This window comes from Antechinus flavipes, chromosome 4 (genome assembly GCF_016432865.1).
Source record: "Antechinus flavipes isolate AdamAnt ecotype Samford, QLD, Australia chromosome 4, AdamAnt_v2, whole genome shotgun sequence".
NCBI lineage: Eukaryota > Metazoa > Chordata > Mammalia > Dasyuromorphia > Dasyuridae > Antechinus > Antechinus flavipes.
In genome coordinates, this window is record NC_067401.1 from 416,421,198 (window position 1) to 416,440,699 (window position 19,502).

A 19,502-nucleotide genomic window follows, 5' to 3' on the forward strand; every position below is an offset into this window, starting at 1 on the left:
AACAATTTGCACTATGATATTTTCTTTTGATTTAAATGGGAACCTTTTCTGAAATTCTTCTGACTCTGTTTTTGGTATTTTGTAAAATTAAAATGGATAACATTTCTAGGTAATAGTTCAGATATGAGGAAATTTGCATGATAAGAGACTAATAGGCTAAAAGGCACATTGTCTTTTAGGGATTCTTTGTTATATATCATTTCTCAAGCGATGACTAAACAGAGACTAAAAGAATATATGGTAAAGGAAAACACTTTTAGAGCATAGATTCTATGGGTTACTCCAACTTGATAAAGAGAAAACTATCCAAAATGTCAGTAATTGAGACTTTAAAAAAATTATATGTCTAAATGAAGTCTTTAAAATTTGTTTTTCTAATTCTTTCATGGAAGTATAGTAGAGGGTAATTATTAAATTAACTACAACTGTTGCTGCATCACTAATTGGCAAAAGAGGTTTTAAAGATTCAATAAAATCAAATTTTATGTTTGAATTTGACTTTTATTTTGTAATAATCTTAATATTGAAAAAAAATTCCTTAACAAAAGCAAGTGTTTCTTTAAGAATATGTTTTATCTTCGTTTTCTTTTTTGTATTCCTGGAGTGTAGCAGTAGAAAAACTCCAAAAAAAAGTTTCTTTCTTTCTCTCTTCTCTCCCTTCCTTCCTTTCTTCCTTTTTTCCCCTTCCTTCCTTCCTTCTTCTCTCTCTCTCTTTTTCTTTCTTGCATTCTTTCTTTCTCTTTCTCTCTCTCTCTTCTTTATTTTTAGCTGTGTAATAATGTGGTGACAAAACTTATCTTCCATTTGGTATAGGTGAAAGAACAAGAACAAAATCTGATTTATAATTCACTGTGAGATCTAACTTCTATTTTAAACACAATCGATGATAGAAAAAAAATTATATAAGACAAAAATGATGTAATCTAATCCCTTATTTCTGAGCAGGATACATTTAAACCAACCAATGTCTATGATTTTTGTTTTTTGTTTTTAAGTTCTCTAGGAAGTGACTTAGACATATGATGACTTTTGGTTGCTTTACCTACCTAATTGCTTAAGTTTTTTATTTCTTTAGTAGCTTGAAAAAGCCCTAAGTTTGGAGTCAACTGACTTCAATCTTGGTCCTGCTCCAGATGCAAATGACATTTAGACAAATCATAATTTCTTTGGACCTCAGTTTTTCCTGAGGTCCCTTCCAACTTTAAGTCTATTATTTACTGTGTACAATTTAAGAAGTACTTTTTATGTTCATTTTAAAATTTCTCTCAATTTTAGAATCTTATTTCCTTTAATTTTTACTAGTTCAGTGTTAGGAGAAGTAAGATGATTTATGAATGGATTTCCTGTACAGACTGGCTATACGGGAAAGAGACCATGAATGATTTGAAAACAAAGGGGGGAGGGAAGAGAGGGAAGTAAATAGGAGGACCTTTTTGTTTAGTCAAACCATCCCTCTTCTCAACAGACCCTCCCTCCCCTCAATCATAGGTGGAGGAGCAGAATATTATTTAAAATTAGGATTTACAAATAGAGTACTTTTAAAAATTTGTGACCCTTTTTACAGTAAATACTTTGTGCTGAGAAATAGTTTATATCCCATATTTGTTACTAGTTATAATTCATTGCAAAAAATAAAGTAACATTTTGGAATTAGAAGCCTAGGATCATAAGATTTAGAAATAGAAGTAATTTTAACAGTAATCTCTTTCGTGCATTTTATAGCTGAAGGAATAGGAAGAAAGAGATTAAATAATTTGCTTAAGGTCACATAAATATTTACAAAAATAAAATTTATGTTTTTCATTGTGTCATAACTCAGTACTATTTTATGTAGGTCTTCTTTAAAAGACACATTTTATTGATGCCTTCTGTTTTCATACCATAGTCATTTCAATCACTCCTTGAAGACAAGGGAAAACAAACAAAAATATCTGATGGTGACTGCTTCTGATAGAATATACTATATTCTGTCCCAGGAGTTCTCTACTTCTGTCTTAAGCTCAGAAATAAATTTCTGGGTGTGTGTTTTTTTTTTTTCCAGTTACTCATTTTGATTTATTTTTAGTAATTTTTTTTCATTTACATTGTTATTGTCATTGCAATTATTCTTTGGGTTTTATTTATTTCACTTTTCATAAAGATCTTCCCATGTTGCTCTGAATTCCTTACATTCATCATTTATTGGTGCTGTAATATTCCATTGACCACACAAACAAAGTTTGTATTTGCCAAGTCTTGTCAAATCTACCTCTATAATGGCTCTGTCTCCTCTATTCACATGGCATCATTTTAGTTTAGTTTAAATTGCTTCCTTAACTCATCATCTCCTTCTTTACTTGAATTTTTTCAGAATGACCTTTTTACTGACTAGCTCCAACATCTTTTACTTGAGCCCTTCATGTCATCCCTTCTTATTTCTTCTGACAATCCTTCCCTTTCAATCATGCTTCTTTCTCTCCATATTTTCAACTTCTATTTGTTAATTGATATACTGATTTCTCCCATTCTTAAATTATCACATAACTTTATCCTGCCTTAAAGTTTCATCCTATGTCTTTCTTTCCTTCATATCTAATTTCTAAGAAAAAGCTTCCATTTCCTTACATACAATTTTCAAACCTTTGCAATATAGCTTCCATCCCTCCTCCCCCACTTAACTAATACTTTTTTCTTCTCAAATCACCAGTTATCTCCTTACTGATAAATCCAATGATCTTTACCCTTTCTTCATCCTTCTTATATTCTGTGCACCTGTTGACAAAAATTTTTCTCTTGGGTACTTTCTTTCTTTTCTTTTTTCCCTTAATAATGAAGTCTACTACTTCTTCCTACCTTTTAACTATTATCTTCCTACCTGTGGAACTGGCCTTTTTCCAACTTCCTTTTCAGAATCATTAATCATATGGTGGTCCCTATGTGTAATTGTACCCAAAGGATATATCCTGGCCTCTCTGTATCTATCTTTATCTCTATTCTTGTCTCTTTCTATAGTCCCTCTTTTGGTTATTTCATCAGTTACCATTAATTTCACTATGATATCTATTAAGATAACTCCCACATCCATATATCTAGTATTCACTTCACTTTGGAGAGAGATTTAGCAGGCTCTTGGAAATGAGAAACTATCTTTTTTTTTTTTTGCACACATCTCAAACTCAACATGCCCAATATTTAACTTATTATCTCTCCTCATCTCAGTCTCCCTCTTGATTTCCCTTTTTCTGTCAAGATAAAAACCATTCTTTTACTCACTAAAGTTCAATTCTGTTCTAAATCTCTCTTTTCATCATCTCTCACATAAAGTTCTTTCTTTTTACTTATAATCATCCTTGTTCAGACTACCATTATCTTTACCTGGACTGTTATCCAGAACTTTTGATTGGTTTCCTTGCTTCTTCTCCAATCAGCTCTATAAAGCTGCCAAATTTATATTCCTAAATAAAGCACAGATTTGACCATGTCAATTCCTTATTTAAGAAACTTCATGGCTTGTTCTTGGCTCTTGTATAGCATTTATTGTGTCTTTTCAGTGCCAAGAATTGTGCCAGTTGCTTAGAAATCATCTAGCAATTAAAACCTTTTTTATCTTGGCTGATTATACATTTTCTTTCACCTACTCTGTTTCAGCCAAATGGCCTGCTTACTATTCCTTTTACATGATATTCCTTCTTCTGTTTCTTTTCCTTTGCATTGGCTACCTTCCTGTCTAGAATGTTCTCCTTCCTTCTCTTTGCCCCTTATAACTCCTCTGGAATGGCCCAGGGCTAAGGAGCCCTTCTGTCACTACTGAGCCTTCCTCTGCTTCCCTTCTTTCTCTTCCTTTCTTCCAGCCTTCCTCTGGGCTGCTTTACTGTTGACATAGTTTAAATGCTATAGGAGTCACCAAGTCTGTTTCTTCTAGTGCAGTGAAGGACCATCTGGCCTTATCATCTGCCTTGTTTCTCTTTCCTACAGGCCCATGTCACTGTCTACTTACTAACTTATCTTACTAACGTAACCCACCCTCTATGAGCTCCAACTTTTACCTTAATCTGAGGTTTTGCATTCACCTTGCCAGCTGAATTTCCTTTTATGGGTTGTTTATCTCAAGAAGTGTGAGCTCTTACACAGCAGGAATTGTCTACCCTTTTCTTTTTGGATCCTCTACATTTAACATAATGTCTGGCATATATAATAAGTAGTTAATAAATCATGTTTTCATCCTCACTTCCTTCAAGGCCATTCTCTAGGAGAACTGTCCTAATTTTCTCAGTTGTACCTTGTGTCCAAATTACTATATATTCTTATGTATTTTATATTTATTTATTTTGCAGTAGGATATAGGAAGGTTCTCTTTTATACTTGCATACCTGATACCGATCATGATACCTAGCAATCAATAAGTGTTTAATCAACTTATATAAAATGACTATAGTCTCGAAATGTCATGAATTTCTTATATTGAATCAGGGTACTTTGTAATAGAGATATTTTTAGGAATTCTTTTTTTAAGGTTAAAATTTTCTTTTTTCTGTAAGAAATACAAGATCCAAGCCATTTGGTGCCTTTATGATAATTTTTTACCTTAAAGATTCTCTACTAATTTTTCTGGGATTTGTCTTTTGATTGAAATAAGCCATTTATACACACACACACACACACACACACACACACACACCTATTCTTTAGTCTTTAAAAAATATTCATTGTGATTAACAGAATTCTTGACTATTTGTTTCTTAAATTTCTAGTTTTATTTTAAGAAATAGTGAATTTTCCATGTCACTAACTTTTTTAACTTTAGTAAATTAAAGCTTAGATTTATGACTGCAATTCTTTTCTATGGCCACTGTATTATATGCAGGCTGCAAAAAGCAATCTGTATACCTAAAATGTTAAGAGATTACCTATTAAATACTGGTAAAGACACAAGACTCTTCTTCCCTAAAATCCATGCCCTGGAACTTGATCAGTTCACAGAAATGGCAGAAATTATGTGCACAAATTCAGATGAATTTCTAGCCATTGCGTGTAAGTTAAATATCTTTTTCTTTTTGTGTCTTTTCAGAAGCCCTTCACCGTCCCTATGGCTGTGAAGTTGAATCCCAGGCACTGAATGAAGCCATCAGGTGGAGTTCCAAGGAGAATTTGCTTGGAGCCACTGAGAGTGACCCCAATCTCTTTGTTGCACTTTATGATTTTGTTGCAAGTGGTGATAACACACTCAGCATCACCAAAGGTACAGTTATGGGGGTAGTTTTTACACCTTTCAGTTTCATGTAGATAATGTTGTGTTAAAATTCATAGAATCTTAGATTTTAAGGGCTTAAAAAAAGCCCCTTAAAAATAATGTTATTTTTAGAGAGGAGGAAAACCAAAGTCCAAAGTGGTCTTTTGAGTTGCCAAAGATCACACAGCTAATGAGTGGTAGATTCACTTAGAATACCTTCTGTTCCTCCCCAGTTTCTTACTGAGTTCTGGTCTTGGTTCTAGCTGTGCCATTATTTAACTCAGACATAGATTCCTCAACAGTATAATGAGAATAACACTTGTTTGTTGACATCACAGATAGTTGATTTGATAAGTAAATAAAGGATTTGTGAGAACATTTTTTAAATGGTCAAAACCTAGTATACAGATGCATTGTGCATTGTTAATAACAATAGTACAACCAGAATTATGGTCTCTGTATATGAGATGCTGCTGCTATTTGCCTTAGAGAAATTTTTTTTTTAAAAGCACTCAAAAACAATGACTTAAGTAGTAATGCTTCCACCCCTATTGATTCCTAACTTGGAGAAGATGATTTGTGTTGCCTAAATGATAATGAGAAAGGTAGGAAAAAGGTGATGCTTTTTTTTTTTTTTTTTTAGTGACTTTTTTCAAATGGAATGTAGTTTTTTTTATTATAAAGGTCAAATATGAGGTGAATTCTAACCCTCATCCAGTCTTTGCTACAGCTTTTGGCACACTGGCACTAGGAAGAGAACAAAGTCATCATTGTGGGTTCCCAGATGAAGAAATAGAATATATCCATCCACAACAGCTAGTGAATATTATAGCTAGAGCATAGGGCCTAGAGTCAGGAAAATTCAGGCTCAATTTCAGCCTCAAACACTAGCTGTATGATTTTTGGGGAAAGTCACTAGACCTCAGTTTGCCTCAAATTTCTTCATCTATAAAGAGGGGATAAAAATAGCACCTACCTCCCAGATCCCTTGTGAGGATCAAATGACAGAATAATTGTAAAGTGTTTACCATAGTGTCTGGCACAGGATGGTACTATATAAATCTTAACTATCATTATCATCGTCATCATCATCTATAGAGAGACTGTAACTGTGGTGGCAAACTCATCTCTCTAGGTCACATGTTGGTTTAGGAAATCACAAAGTAACATTATATATGTTATATTGTAATGTTGTTTATTTTATTAAACATTTTCCAGTTCTAGTTCAATGTGTTTGGGCTGCACTCTGGACTTTTACAAGCTAAAAGTTTGATACCTCTTGTTACATTTTCATTTACTTAAGGAGAATGTCTTCATGTTCCTTACAAGAGCAGGAGTTGATAGTTTTCATCACTATGTGTAAGGATCTGTGATTTCCAGAAAGAATTCCTTCACAAGCATAAATCCCTTCTAGAAGAAGTCTTAGGAATTACCCGAGACTCAGGGGCTTAATGGTTGGCCTTTGGCTCCACAGTGTTCCAAAGCTTAAAGGGACCGCCAAGGTGATCCCCTTCAGCCCGCTCATCTTTAAGTAAACCGAGGCCCAGGAAATGATAGGGACTTGTCCAGTTAAGCAGGAAAGGTTTGAACCCAGATTGATTTACTCTGGAACCTGGAGAGTTTTAGAGGAGAGGCTTTTCATTGTGCTCAGACTATCTTAGGCCTTACATTTCTTCTTCTGTAAAACAAGGGAGTCATGTCATTCAGTGTGCAATCATTTTGAAGTGCCTACTTAGCACTATGCTAAGCCCTGGAGATGAAAAGAAAGGAAACACAATCCTCACCTCAAAGAGCTCATGTTCTGATGGGGAGGACAAAGTGCAAATGACTGGATGTGTAGACAATATGTGAACCAATCTGAAATAATAACATAACATGAAATGTTAGTGAAAATACTAACGCAGTGGCCTACTGCATGTCTGTCACCTGAAAAACAGCCTGGCTTAGGGTAGAGCCAATCAGAAGGTAAACTATTCTTTTTGATAATATGAACTAATGAAGTGGGATTTGTATTAGTGAAAGAGGAAAGTACCCATACTAGTGAAATCTTAGATCTTTCAAAATAGTTTCATATGGTTGCAGATTTTTGCTCTACTGATACATTTTGGGTTTTTTTTCTTTTAATCTGAGTTATTCTATCATGATGTCAAAGGATTGTGCTTTCAGCTGTTATGGTCCTCAGATTTTAAGTTTTCTCTTTTATGTATAGATTCCTTTTTCTTTCTAGTGTGTATAATTTGTTAATAAATCAGATAATGGTTTTAATTTCATTTTAAGGTTTCTTATTAAGAAACCTCCATAAGTAATGTTTGCTTCTCAGGATATTTTGTTAATGAGTTTTTGGTTTTGTATCTGTAATTGAATAGAAATCCTAAAATCCCTTTTTTTACCTCCTCCTTTGTTGCTAATTTCTGTCCAGGTGAAAAGCTCCGAGTCCTTGGTTACAACCAGAATGGTGAATGGAGTGAGGTACGCTCTAAGAATGGGCAAGGTTGGGTGCCAAGCAACTATATCACCCCAGTGAACAGCCTGGAGAAACATTCCTGGTACCATGGGCCAGTGTCCCGAAGTGCAGCTGAATATCTGCTTAGCAGCCTTATCAACGGCAGCTTCCTTGTGCGGGAGAGTGAAAGCAGCCCAGGGCAACTATCCATCTCGCTTAGGTACGAGGGACGTGTATACCACTACAGGATCAATACCACCACAGATGGAAAGGTAAGCTATGCCCCCGAGTACTTCATGGGAGCTAAGAAGCTGAATGGTGGTGTAAAAACAGGGCCTGCATATAGAAGAGCTAGATTTGGATCTAGATTTTTGGAGTCAATTGATGGCTGTGTGATTTTGGAGTAAAAAAATCATATTTAACCTCTAAGCCTCAATTTTCTTCTTCTCTTAAATGAGTATAACACCAACCCTATTTGTTTCTGAATAGTAATAATATTGTAAGCATCAAACATGTGCAGAAATATCTTCTAAATGTAAAGTGTTATAATAGTATATAGAAGCATTAGAAGAGCTAAAATTAAAAATCTTGAACATTTGGCAAATAAAGGCAACTGCTGTTTGGTCTATTTAGATTTTTTTCTTCAGCATATAATTTCTTTTCCCAAAGGCTTTTAAAATAGTCTTGCAAATAATTTCGTTTATCTGTTGAAGTCATAGCTCTGAAAAATGATAAAACATTCTTTTTACTTTGAGTACAAGATCCTGTTACTTATTAGAAAGAGAAGTTGGTTTTAAAAAAAAGAATCACATGTAGTGTTCTCTTCTTTTTCTAAAATATAATGGTTTTCTGGGAGCAGGTTTCTTGGGGAGGTTTTCTGGAGGCAGCCTTAGTTTCCGTTCCAAGTAATAATCATCTCAAATGCAGCCAGGATTTAAAAGCCAATCTTTTGTTGTGTCTTCCAAAATAGCCCAGTTAGCTTTCTTTGGTACGGGAGCTCTCGTTGCTAGTCTTATGCCTCTGCCAGCTTCTGCCTCTATCTCAACTCCAACTCCTGCAATCTTCCAGACTGACTGACTGAAGCTCTAAAAGCTACTTATATATGATCTCTTAAAGGTGTGAACCCAAAAGTTTACTCCTCTTCTGAGAGAGTGGGATTGTGGGTTTCTGACTTGTGAATCTCCCGAACTTGTGAACTCCAATGTGTGAGCTAATGTGTGAACTCTCAAAGGTGTGAGCTCTAATGTGTGAATCCTCCCAAAGGTGTAAATCCTAAGCACACAAGCATTGTTTCCGTCAACTCTAATGAGTTAACACTTTGTAAGGATTCTAACAACTAACAATCACAGATGACAAATTTTGTGACTTTATAAATTATGGCAGATTGACCTTAGTACCATGTGACCTAGAACAAATTTTTCAATTTTCACCTAAGTGAATCTTGTTTCATGGATCCTTGTTCCATGAAAAAGAACATTTCCTGCACTTATTTATTCCCAGCAATCTCTTATACCTTAGTAGAAGATCCTTAAAGAGCTTCTATAACTAAATATTTTATCACTTGGTGAGCAATCTTCTGGTGATGAATTTAGACTGAACCAAAACTTAGGCTGGTCTAGAGATAATAGTTTACTCTACAATTTATTCATGGACCATGCTAAGAACCTTTGCAATTTGATAAAATCTGCAAGAGTTTATTACCTCATTCTGTTTGCTTTATTTACATAGTCTCAGGAGTATGGAGGTCATTTCCCAAACCACAGTGAAGCATTCAAATGGAACATTAGTGGATGAGGACTTGTTGTACTCAGCAAATAAAGCATCATAACATTTGATAGCATGAGTGATCCTTAGATATTTGTCTAGTCTGATCTCTCCTGTATATGGGGGATTGAGTCTTGTAGCTAGTGGGGGTTTGAGTTGCGCTATTATTGTGAGTTTAAATAGTACTTTTTGGGGGTTGATTGTGTTTTTAGTTTATTTGGGGGGAATATTGGTGGTGTTTGGTTATACTGCAGCTATAGCTACTGAGGAGTACCCTGAGAGTTGAGTGGGCAATTTGGTGGCTTTTAGTATGTTGCTGTTGACTTTGTTGATAGAAGTGGTTTGATTTGTTAAAGATGGAAAACCAAAGCCTGAAGTGGCTAAGTTACTTTTTCTAGGCCACAATTTTTGATAGATCTGGGACTAAAATCCAGACTTTCACTGATATTGGGCAGTCTTCTTTATTTTCCTGAAAAAATCTGTTTTTCAAGATTTCAGTATTTTTCTAATTTAAAAAATTTTAATATATTAAATAATCTGGATGAAATTTCCCCCTATTGTAAATAGTTGTAAAGTTTAATAATCATCTCCTAATCTTTGTAAGTTGTAATTATCCTTTTATCTTAAAACAGAGTATATCTTATAGGCTAAAGCTCAGTATGTGAGATTGATTTAAAAAGGTTTCTCTGTCTCTGTGTCTCTGAAAGGTTGTCATACAGTTCAGAAAATAGTAATTTATGTGCCTGAGGCTCATGTTGAGCACTTCGCTTATCATTCATTATAGAATATTGGTATGAATTAGATGTGTCTACTCTTCTTATATAATCATTTGCAAATGACTCAGTCCTTCTTTATAGAAATATTTTTGTTACACAGAAATTAGCTTCTGAATGACTTTACTTTCCCTCATCTCTCAAAGGAAAGGATAGTATAGTTGAAGTTTTATGCTGCCTTTGGTATCATCAAGATTTTTCATATAATCTATGAATATTGAATACTCTCTCTGTTTTAGTTCAATAAAGAGATTCACTTTTACTGTCTTGTGTTTTCAAGTTGGTGGTTTTGTTTGTTTTGTTTTTCATTTACTACTCTCCTTCTTCCCTATTTTGTCTCAGGTGTATGTGACAGCAGAAAGCCGATTTAGCACTTTGGCAGAGCTTGTTCATCATCACTCTACAGTGGCTGATGGGCTGGTGACAACCTTGCACTATCCAGCACCAAAGTGCAATAAGCCTACAGTCTATGGAGTGTCCCCTATCCATGACAAGTGGGAAATGGAACGAACTGATATCACCATGAAGCACAAACTTGGGGGTGGCCAATACGGCGAGGTATATGTTGGTGTCTGGAAGAAATACAGTCTTACCGTTGCTGTGAAAACACTGAAGGTAAGTAGCTGAGAATCTCTCTATTTGGGCGTCTTGTGTTTCTTGAACTGAGCTTACTCACTTAGAAATATCAGCATGTCCTTGCCTTTTGAGTGCTTTCCACCCACAGATGCCAAACACTTAAGCAAATTGTGATAGTTAACCTCAGGTCCTTTCCTGAAGATGTAGTTGCACATTATCTTAGTAGAGAAAGTTGACTGAATTGCAGAGAAACCCATGTGTGGGAGAGTCAGACTGTGGAGTTTGCTCTCAGTGGGAAGTTAGAAATCAATTTCATCTTTTGAAACAAAAAAACATGTTTTGCATACCCCTTTCTAGTCAAGGTTTCTGCTAGTGTTGTTAAATTGCAGTTTTTGGGGTGAAGCGGATTAAAAACAGCTTTAGTGAACTGGTTTATACTTTATTCTGAGTTCTTGCTACTGCCCTCACTTTTTCTCCTCTCTCTGCAATCTTGTGCGAAATCAGTGTTTCTACTGTCATCCCAATGTAATAGAATGAGAGAGAGAGAGAGAGAGAGAGAGAGAGAGAGTGTGTGTGTGTGTCTGTGTCTGTGTCAATTAAGGTTTACAAAACATTTTCTTTACAACTCTGCATTAAGTAATACAGGTATAGTGATGTCCATTTTACAAATAAGGAAACATGCTTGCAGCACTGTTGACCACCACTTCATTTTAAATACTGTCTTTTCCCTTTTTTGTAACTGCTGTCTCCTGGATCTCCTACAAAAAAAGCCCCTCTCTTCTGTCTTCTATGGTGGACCATCTCTGAGCCTGTTTTCTGTGTGGTTGTACCACAAGATTCTGTCCTGATCCTCATCTCTTACTACATTCTCTCTGTGACCTCAGCAATGCCTGTAGATTCAAATATCCTCTTATATCCTCTCAGGATCTATATATCCAGCACTGAGCTTCAGTTCTGAATCACTGTCTGTCTACTGGACATTTCTTGAAACATAGGTCTGACCATGCCATTATCCTCCTAAGAAACTTTAGTGGCTTCCCACTGCCTGTCAGATAAAATATAAATTCCCTTGTTTGGTTTTAAAGCTCTTCATGATCTGCATTTTTGGTCTTTCAGCAAATAATGCTCCTTCCCACATTCTGCTTTCTAGCCAAACTATCTATTTGCTCTTCCCCTTGCACCAGAGTCCACCTCTATGTCTGCATCTTTGCCCTGGTTGTTTCCCATTGCTACAATGCCCTCCATCCCTAGCTTTGTTTCTTAGAATTCATAGCTCTCTTCCAAGGCTCATTAAAGATGCCACCTTTTATAAGAAGATGGTTGCCACAGTTACTGTTGTTATTCCCTCAAAAAATTACTTTTTATTTACTTTGTATGTATTTTGTATTTTCTTACTTTTGTCCATGTTGATTGCTTGCAGGAAAATGAGATTAATCCCTTGAGATTAGGGAGTATATTTTTGCCTTTGTATCCCCAGCATGTAGGACAATGCCTGGTATAGAGTAGGTATTTGATAATTCTTTATTGAATGAAAGAGATTTAATAGGCCTCTAACAAATTCAAGTTTCAGTTTATTAGTCAGCAAGCATTGATGAAGTTACCTATATATGGTAGTCACTGTGCTAGGTATTGGGAATACAACTACAATGAAACAGTGTCTTCTAAGGATTTACATTTTATCATAGAAACAGTATGAAACCACTGGAATTGATTCAGTAGAATCAGGTGACTACATCAGTGCTTAAGAGAAATCACTTTGGCAACAGTTTTGATAAAAGCTTGAGCTATGGGTTGAATTGAGCAAAAGGGAGGGAAACAGTAAAATTTGACAGGTGGTTGGATATGAGCATTGTGGGAGGAGGAGGAGTATAGGACAATATCAAAGTTGTGAACCTGGAAGGATGATGGTATTTTTGTTAGAAATGGGAAGGTTTGAAAGAGGGGAAGGTTTGGCAAGAAATTAGATGAATTCAATTTTATTTATTTTTTTTATTAATTTTTTATAGTTATTTATTTATGAGATATATGCATGGGTAATTTTTTTCAGCATTGATTCTTTCAAAACCTTCTATTCCAAATTTTCCCCTCCCCCCTCCCCCAGATGGCAGGTAGACCAATACAAGTTAAATATGTTAAAGTATATGTTAAATACAATATATGTATACATAGCCATACATTATTTTGCTGCACAAGAAGAATTGGACTTTGAAATAATGTAAAATTAACCTGAGAGGAAATCAAAAATGCAAGCAGACAAAAACAGGGATTGGGACTGCTATGTAATAGTTCACATTCATTTCCCAGAGTTGAACAAATGGAACTGATTTGGTTCATCTCATTGTTGAAGAGAGCCATGTCTATCTCATCATATAGTATTATTGAGGTATATAATGATCTCCTGGTCCTGCTCATTTCACCAATGAGTTCAATTTTAGACATGTTGAGTTTGGGATATCTCTAGAGCATCGAGTTTAAAGTATTTAATGGGCAACTTGTGATGATGCTGAACTAAAGCTCTGGAGGGAGACTTGGACTGATTTTATATATCTGGAGTTATCTGCATAGGGACAATAGTTAAATCTATGGGAGTTTGAGCAGAGGAAAAGGGTACAACCATGGAGAATACCACAAAAGGCATGGTATGGATGATAATCTTGCAAAAGGGATGGAGAACTCAAGACATGTAAGAGACAAACTAGAAAAGGTTAGTATTGAAAAAACCCATAGAGTTGGTAATTTTGTAAAGGACAATTCCGGTTGAGTAATGAAATCAAAAGCAAGATTGCAAAGGGCTAATGAGTGAATGAGAAAAAGGAAAGTGGAGGCTTACTTCCTTTTTGAAGGAGTTTGAGAAAGGAAGGTAAGTAGGATGATAACTTGAAAAGATAGGGTCTGATAAAGATATTTTAAAGGGGGAGTGGGCAGATTTGACTGTTTTGGAAGTTAGTAGAAAAAGAACTAGTAGTGAGAGATTGAAAATTGGAGGGAATGATTGAAAGAAAGAGAGGGGATAGGCTCAAGGATACATATTGAAAAATTAGTTTTGGCAAAGAGAAAGACAGCCTCTTGGTCATTAGTGAGGAAAGGAAAAAAAAGAATTCTCAAGGAATTTTGAGGTGAAAAGAAAAGAGAATGATGACCTCAGTTTTCTCAGTAAAGTAGAAAGCAATCCTTAGTTGGGATATGAGGGTCAAAGTGGAGGCAAGAGGAAAGAAGAGAAGCTTGGAATAGCAATTGTGGGAATTGAGATTGGGAATCAGCTAAGGAGGAATAACAGTATTGTTTTGCTGCATTAAAGATCTAGTTAAAGTGAATAATATAATTTTATAGTACCCAATCAGAATGGCTGTGAAGTTTCCTCTCTCTCCATTTAGTACCACTTGGGAGCTAATTAGAGGAAGCAAATAATGGAAATAATCTAGTGTTGAGGTTTGACAAAAGTTGAATGTTGGTAAGGCACTGGGATAAAGGAATTGAAGATGGAGACAATGTTGAGTTGACATGGAAGTTGGAAAGGGAGGAAAATAAAGTCTGGAGAAAACTTAAGGAGTAGTGGGATTAGAGGTCTTAGAGTGAAAAACTGGTTTACCCAGGAGAGATGGAATGATGGAAGGTTAACATAATATAGAGAAATGTCAGAGTTTTAAAGGAGGAAAATAGAATATTTTAGGTAATAGTGAGAATCATTATATGAGTAGTAGTGAAAGGAGTAAGTTATGGAATTTAAAGAAGCTGAGGAATTAGAGATTTAGAGATACACACTTTGAATGTGTATTTCTATGAATATTGAAGTCTGCTAGTATCAAGACAGGAATTGGGGAGAAGGAGAAGACAGTAAGCCAGCTGCTGAATTCCTTAAGAAAGGAGAAAGAATGAGTGCTGGAAAACAACAGTCCCCTTGATTTGGATATTTTTAGGTTATGATTGCTTTCCTTCACTTATCTACCAATTGGAGTTTTTTAGGTCATTTTAATGTTGGGTAGACTCAAGGCCATTTCTTCTTATCAATAGGACTAGTTCTTCATATAGTAAACTAAAAGAAGTATTTGGAATTCCTGTCTTCAGAATTCATTTCTTATTTTGGCTTTTATATAAGTTTGGAGGTAAAGTGGCAGAGAAGTGAGCTGGCCACTAGAAACTAAAAAAGGGTATTTCCCTCTACATTTTTAGGAAGATACCATGGAAGTGGAAGAATTCCTAAAAGAAGCTGCTGTGATGAAGGAAATCAAGCATCCTAATCTAGTACAGTTGCTGGGTAAGGTTTCCTTATATTTTTACCAGATTGCTCCAAATCCTTTAGTCTCTATTTTATAATTTCTAATATGTCTCTTTGGAAATAATGTAAAGGAAATTCTCAGAATGGGTCCTTTTTCCAAAAAAAGATAGTAATGCAGGTTTCCTTATAGAATCTATGTATTTTGTTAAAAATCACTTAAGAAATAGTTTTGATTTAAAGGATGTTAGTATAATTCATAAAGATAAGTCAACAACATTGCATATTTTTGCCTGAATCAGTAGAAACATCAAATTGAGCTGAGCTGGGAAAAAGTAAGATGTCAAAGCTGAGGATTGGGCTACACCTAGTCATCTAAGCCTGGACTCTCTCCTTTGTACTGACACAAAACAATCTTCCCTTGAGTGTTCTTTACTTTTATTATATTATGTCCTTCTCATTTTTCCTTTTAGTTATTCTCTGCTTATTTTCAACTTATTTTCCTTTTTGATACATTTGATATATTTCTCTCCATCATTCTTGTCCTCCCTATTAAAATTCAAACAGAAATGGCCTCAGAAATTAACCCTTTTTGTTAGTTTGTGGGTAGAACTGTCCTAGCAATGGACTGTTTCCTTTTTCACAATGAGTGCAAATACAGAAAGACTCATCACGGCCACTTAGTAATGGGTGCTTTTACTGTTTCAACCAGTGAAATAAATAAAAATCCAAAACAACCCCCGTCTTGTTTGAGCCCTTTCCATTTTTTTCAGTGATATTAAAAATTCACTCAAGAAAAACCAAGAAGTTGGTCTACAGGGATTTGATCAATCAGCAAGTATTTATGAAGCACCTTGAGTGCTAGGTGCTAAGTATATAATGACAAATCAAATGATCCCTGATTTTTAACACCAGTCCTGATAAGATTTTAGCAGGAGAGATGAGATGTACATTTGTAGGCATATATAAAACATATAGAACCATATACAAACCAAAGGGAAAGGGAAAAATACCAGGTACTCTTGCAGGAACCAACAAAGGTCACATTCAAAAGATCTTGAATTAAGTCTTGGCAGTTGAGTGGTCTTTAAAAAATGAAAGATTCCAGAAAGGAGGGGTAAGGAGAGAGACTGCCAGTCCGAAGTTATGTAGAAAGGACTTGGCAGATGAGGCTGAAATGTCTGTTTCATCATTAATATCCATATATACTTAAAAGTTCTTTTGCTAAGGATGAGCTCTCAGCCTGTAATTCAATATAGAGTAGAATAATTGTGGCCACTTTTAGGAAGCATTCTGTTAGAACTCATGTGTGTGGGTGGTGGGCAGGCTTAGTGACCTGAGAGGCAAACAATGTCCTGTGGTGAGAGAGCTCTGGACAAATCTTAGGGGTTTGGTTCTGATTCCCCTTCTAATACTGTGTAGTTGTGGACAATTGATTTACCCTGCATACCTACCACACATAGAAATAACATTTAAAAAGTCCTTTTCAAACCTTAACGCACTCTTAAAGCACTTATTATTTTGAGGATGTGAAGAATGCCAGTCACATTCTGCCTATCTCTGACTTTGCTCTGGCTTCTGTAAGCCCCATGAAACCAGTGAATTTTTCCACAAGGCAAAAAAGGACATCTTTTTTTTTTTTTTAATCATGTCAGGATCAAGAGTATCTTGTGAGAAGAGGAAAAAGGCACACGAGAACTGAGTTTGAAAAGTAACCCAGGAGTTCACATAGTTTCCTTGATTGGAATGATTTGAAATCAATCCCTATAATGCCATCCTCTTTTAAAAATGTTCTTGACTTTTGACTTTCCCTGGCTTTTCCTGGCCTATCAGGTGTGTGTACCTTGGAACCACCTTTTTATATAGTAACTGAGTACATGCCATATGGAAACCTGCTCGACTACTTGCGGGAGTGCAACCGGGAGGAGGTGAGCGCTGTGGTGCTGCTGTACATGGCCACACAAATCTCCTCGGCCATGGAATACTTGGAGAAAAAAAACTTCATCCACCGGTGAGTCAGCTGGCAGGCCTGCCGATCAGGCCCCTCCCAAGGGGTAGAACACCTCAGAGGAGGATTCATTCATTAGACAAGGCCTGGTAACAACTAGAACTCCCTTGGCCTTTGATTACATACTTAGTCTATTTGCTCCTCCTGGTGGTATGATGTAGCAGTTTAGCCTTATCTTTTATGTTGGGATGGTTCATAGCCTTCTTTCAGGTCATCTTGCCCGATGATAAATATGTAATATATTAATAATAGTATCCAATAATGAACATACATGCACAGCAAACACATTTTGTGCTTGTTAGGGGAATTATTCTTAGGGATTTAGCCTTACTCCAGAATCGCTAAAGAGCATAATCACCTGATAAATTCTTAGGGTAACAAATAATTTTCTGTTGCAATAGTTTTTCATAAGAATGACATTGCTGTCAGTATCTTCTTGAAGTTGTTGGTTTTGAAGACTCTGAATGAAGTATTAAAATCTTTTCATCTGCAAATGTAATTACATCAGTATTTTCTCTATTACAGAGATTTAGCAGCTCGGAATTGCTTAGTTGGAGAGAATCATGTAGTCAAGGTTGCTGATTTTGGCTTAAGTAGATTAATGACTGGAGACACCTATACTGCTCATGCTGGCGCGAAATTCCCTATCAAATGGACAGCACCAGAAAGTCTGGCTTATAATACTTTCTCAATTAAATCAGATGTTTGGGGTAAGAATAAAAGATAGTTCTTTTGGCCTAAATGTATAATTTTCTTTTTTTTCATAAATAACCTACTCCTTTATCATTGGATTTTTGGAGATTCTCATTTTCCTTTATCCACCAGAGTCTCTGTAATTACATCAGAGTTCTAAAGAGCCTCTGTAAAAATAAACTTTTTCCCTTACTATTTTATACTGTTAATTATTAGGACCTTGTTGACACTGTTTTTTTCTGTCTCAGAAAAAATCGTAAAGATATCTTCTTATAGCCATAATCATCCTGACTTGTATTTAGTTCTTATTCCCTCAGGAATATATTCAGTGACATTTTAAAAAAACAAAACAAAAACTTGAGTGTAGATTCTTATCTTAGGTCCAACTGCCTGTAGCCAATTAATTTTTATTCTCTGGGCTACAGTTTTTGATACCTTAATTGACTTCCTTCCTTCCCTTTATATTAGGAAGCATAACTAATTGGGGAGGGGGGGGGGAATTGTGGAATAAATTGTCTATAGGAAGAGCTATAGGATATCGATGAGTGATCCCAAGCTCAATAATCTTTGTGATTCACACCACCAGACTCCTTCTCCTGATTGGAACTTTGTCTGTTATGTACCTCCAACTTTAAAATTAACTGGAACTTCTAGGATTGTTACTCAAAATGTAAAGACACTCTTCAGATTTTTAAAGGAATGTGAATGCCTTATCAATATTGAAATAGATGAAGTAGCAGTAGTCCAAAAGTAATTTGATGATGACCCATCCCCTTGTGTTATAGCTTATCTTCTCTGTCTCATACTTTTTGAGAAATTCAGTGTTACGCAGCCCTCCTCCCACAAAAATTGTAAATTCATCCTGGGAGTTGAAGAAAAAAGTTGTTTTCTCTCCTGTAGTTGTAGTAGTTGCTTTAGCAAATGCTGTAATAGCCAGATAACAATAAAAGAGGTCAACAGTAGCATATGACATCTCTCCTCCCAGTCCCCCAAAAGTGATAGTCAAGTTAACTTGTAAGAAGTGGTATATCAGGAAATAGGTATATCTACTTATTTTTTTAAATTCCTTATATAGCTTTTGGAGTACTGTTATGGGAAATTGCAACCTATGGGATGTCACCATATCCAGGTATTGACCTATCTCAGGTCTATGATCTATTGGAGAAAGGATATCGAATGGAGCAGCCTGAAGGATGTCCACCAAAAGTCTATGAACTTATGAGGGCATGTGAGTACTTTTGCCTGTTTTGTCTTGAAAGATTAAATCAGTAACAAGGATCTAGAGCATTTTACCTAAGTTGCTGTACTCAGTCTCTTTATTTGGTAGACCTTTACCATTCTCCAATCAACTGATAAGTCATCATAACATGTTGTATGCCAGGTGGCCCAAGTAACCTGAAGAAAGTTGACATTTTTCAACAGAAAGATAACATTTTCTTTAGGCTTTCAAGATGAAAATAAAGAGAAAGCTTTAAACAACCAGCCACATGACTGTGTGTCTAGCCATTGGAAAGAATTTGGATATAACATCTTTTCTGAAAAAAGGAAAAACAAAGCAGTGGTGGGGAGAGCTAGTGATTGTGTTAACATAGGTCATAAAGTTTTTACCTCACTAAGTAAAAGCATCCCCTATTTTACTGTATTAGCTTGTAGTAACTATGAGTTCCTTCTTAGTTAAACTGAGATCCAGCTAAGAACTTGAAATAGAATCATTTCCAAAAATGAAGGGCACTGAGATACTTGGAATAATTCTGTTTTCCCCAGGGAAAATAAGCCTTTAGAGTGTAATCCAGGGGGTAAAAATCCCACCTTGTTGTCTATGG

At 35.6% G+C, this 19,502-nt stretch overlaps 1 protein-coding gene across 1 annotated transcript in view; it reads left to right on the forward strand.

Annotated features, from left to right (window-relative positions):
- Positions 1-19,502, forward strand: part of ABL2 (ABL proto-oncogene 2, non-receptor tyrosine kinase) — a 102,127-nt gene that overhangs the window by 71,358 nt on the left and 11,267 nt on the right. The window contains 7 exon segments of the mRNA XM_051998862.1: positions 5,048-5,218; positions 7,629-7,924; positions 10,532-10,804; positions 14,936-15,020; positions 16,812-16,989; positions 17,512-17,696; positions 18,755-18,907. Coding sequence (XP_051854822.1) covers positions 5,048-5,218; positions 7,629-7,924; positions 10,532-10,804; positions 14,936-15,020; positions 16,812-16,989; positions 17,512-17,696; positions 18,755-18,907 — 1,341 coding nt within the window.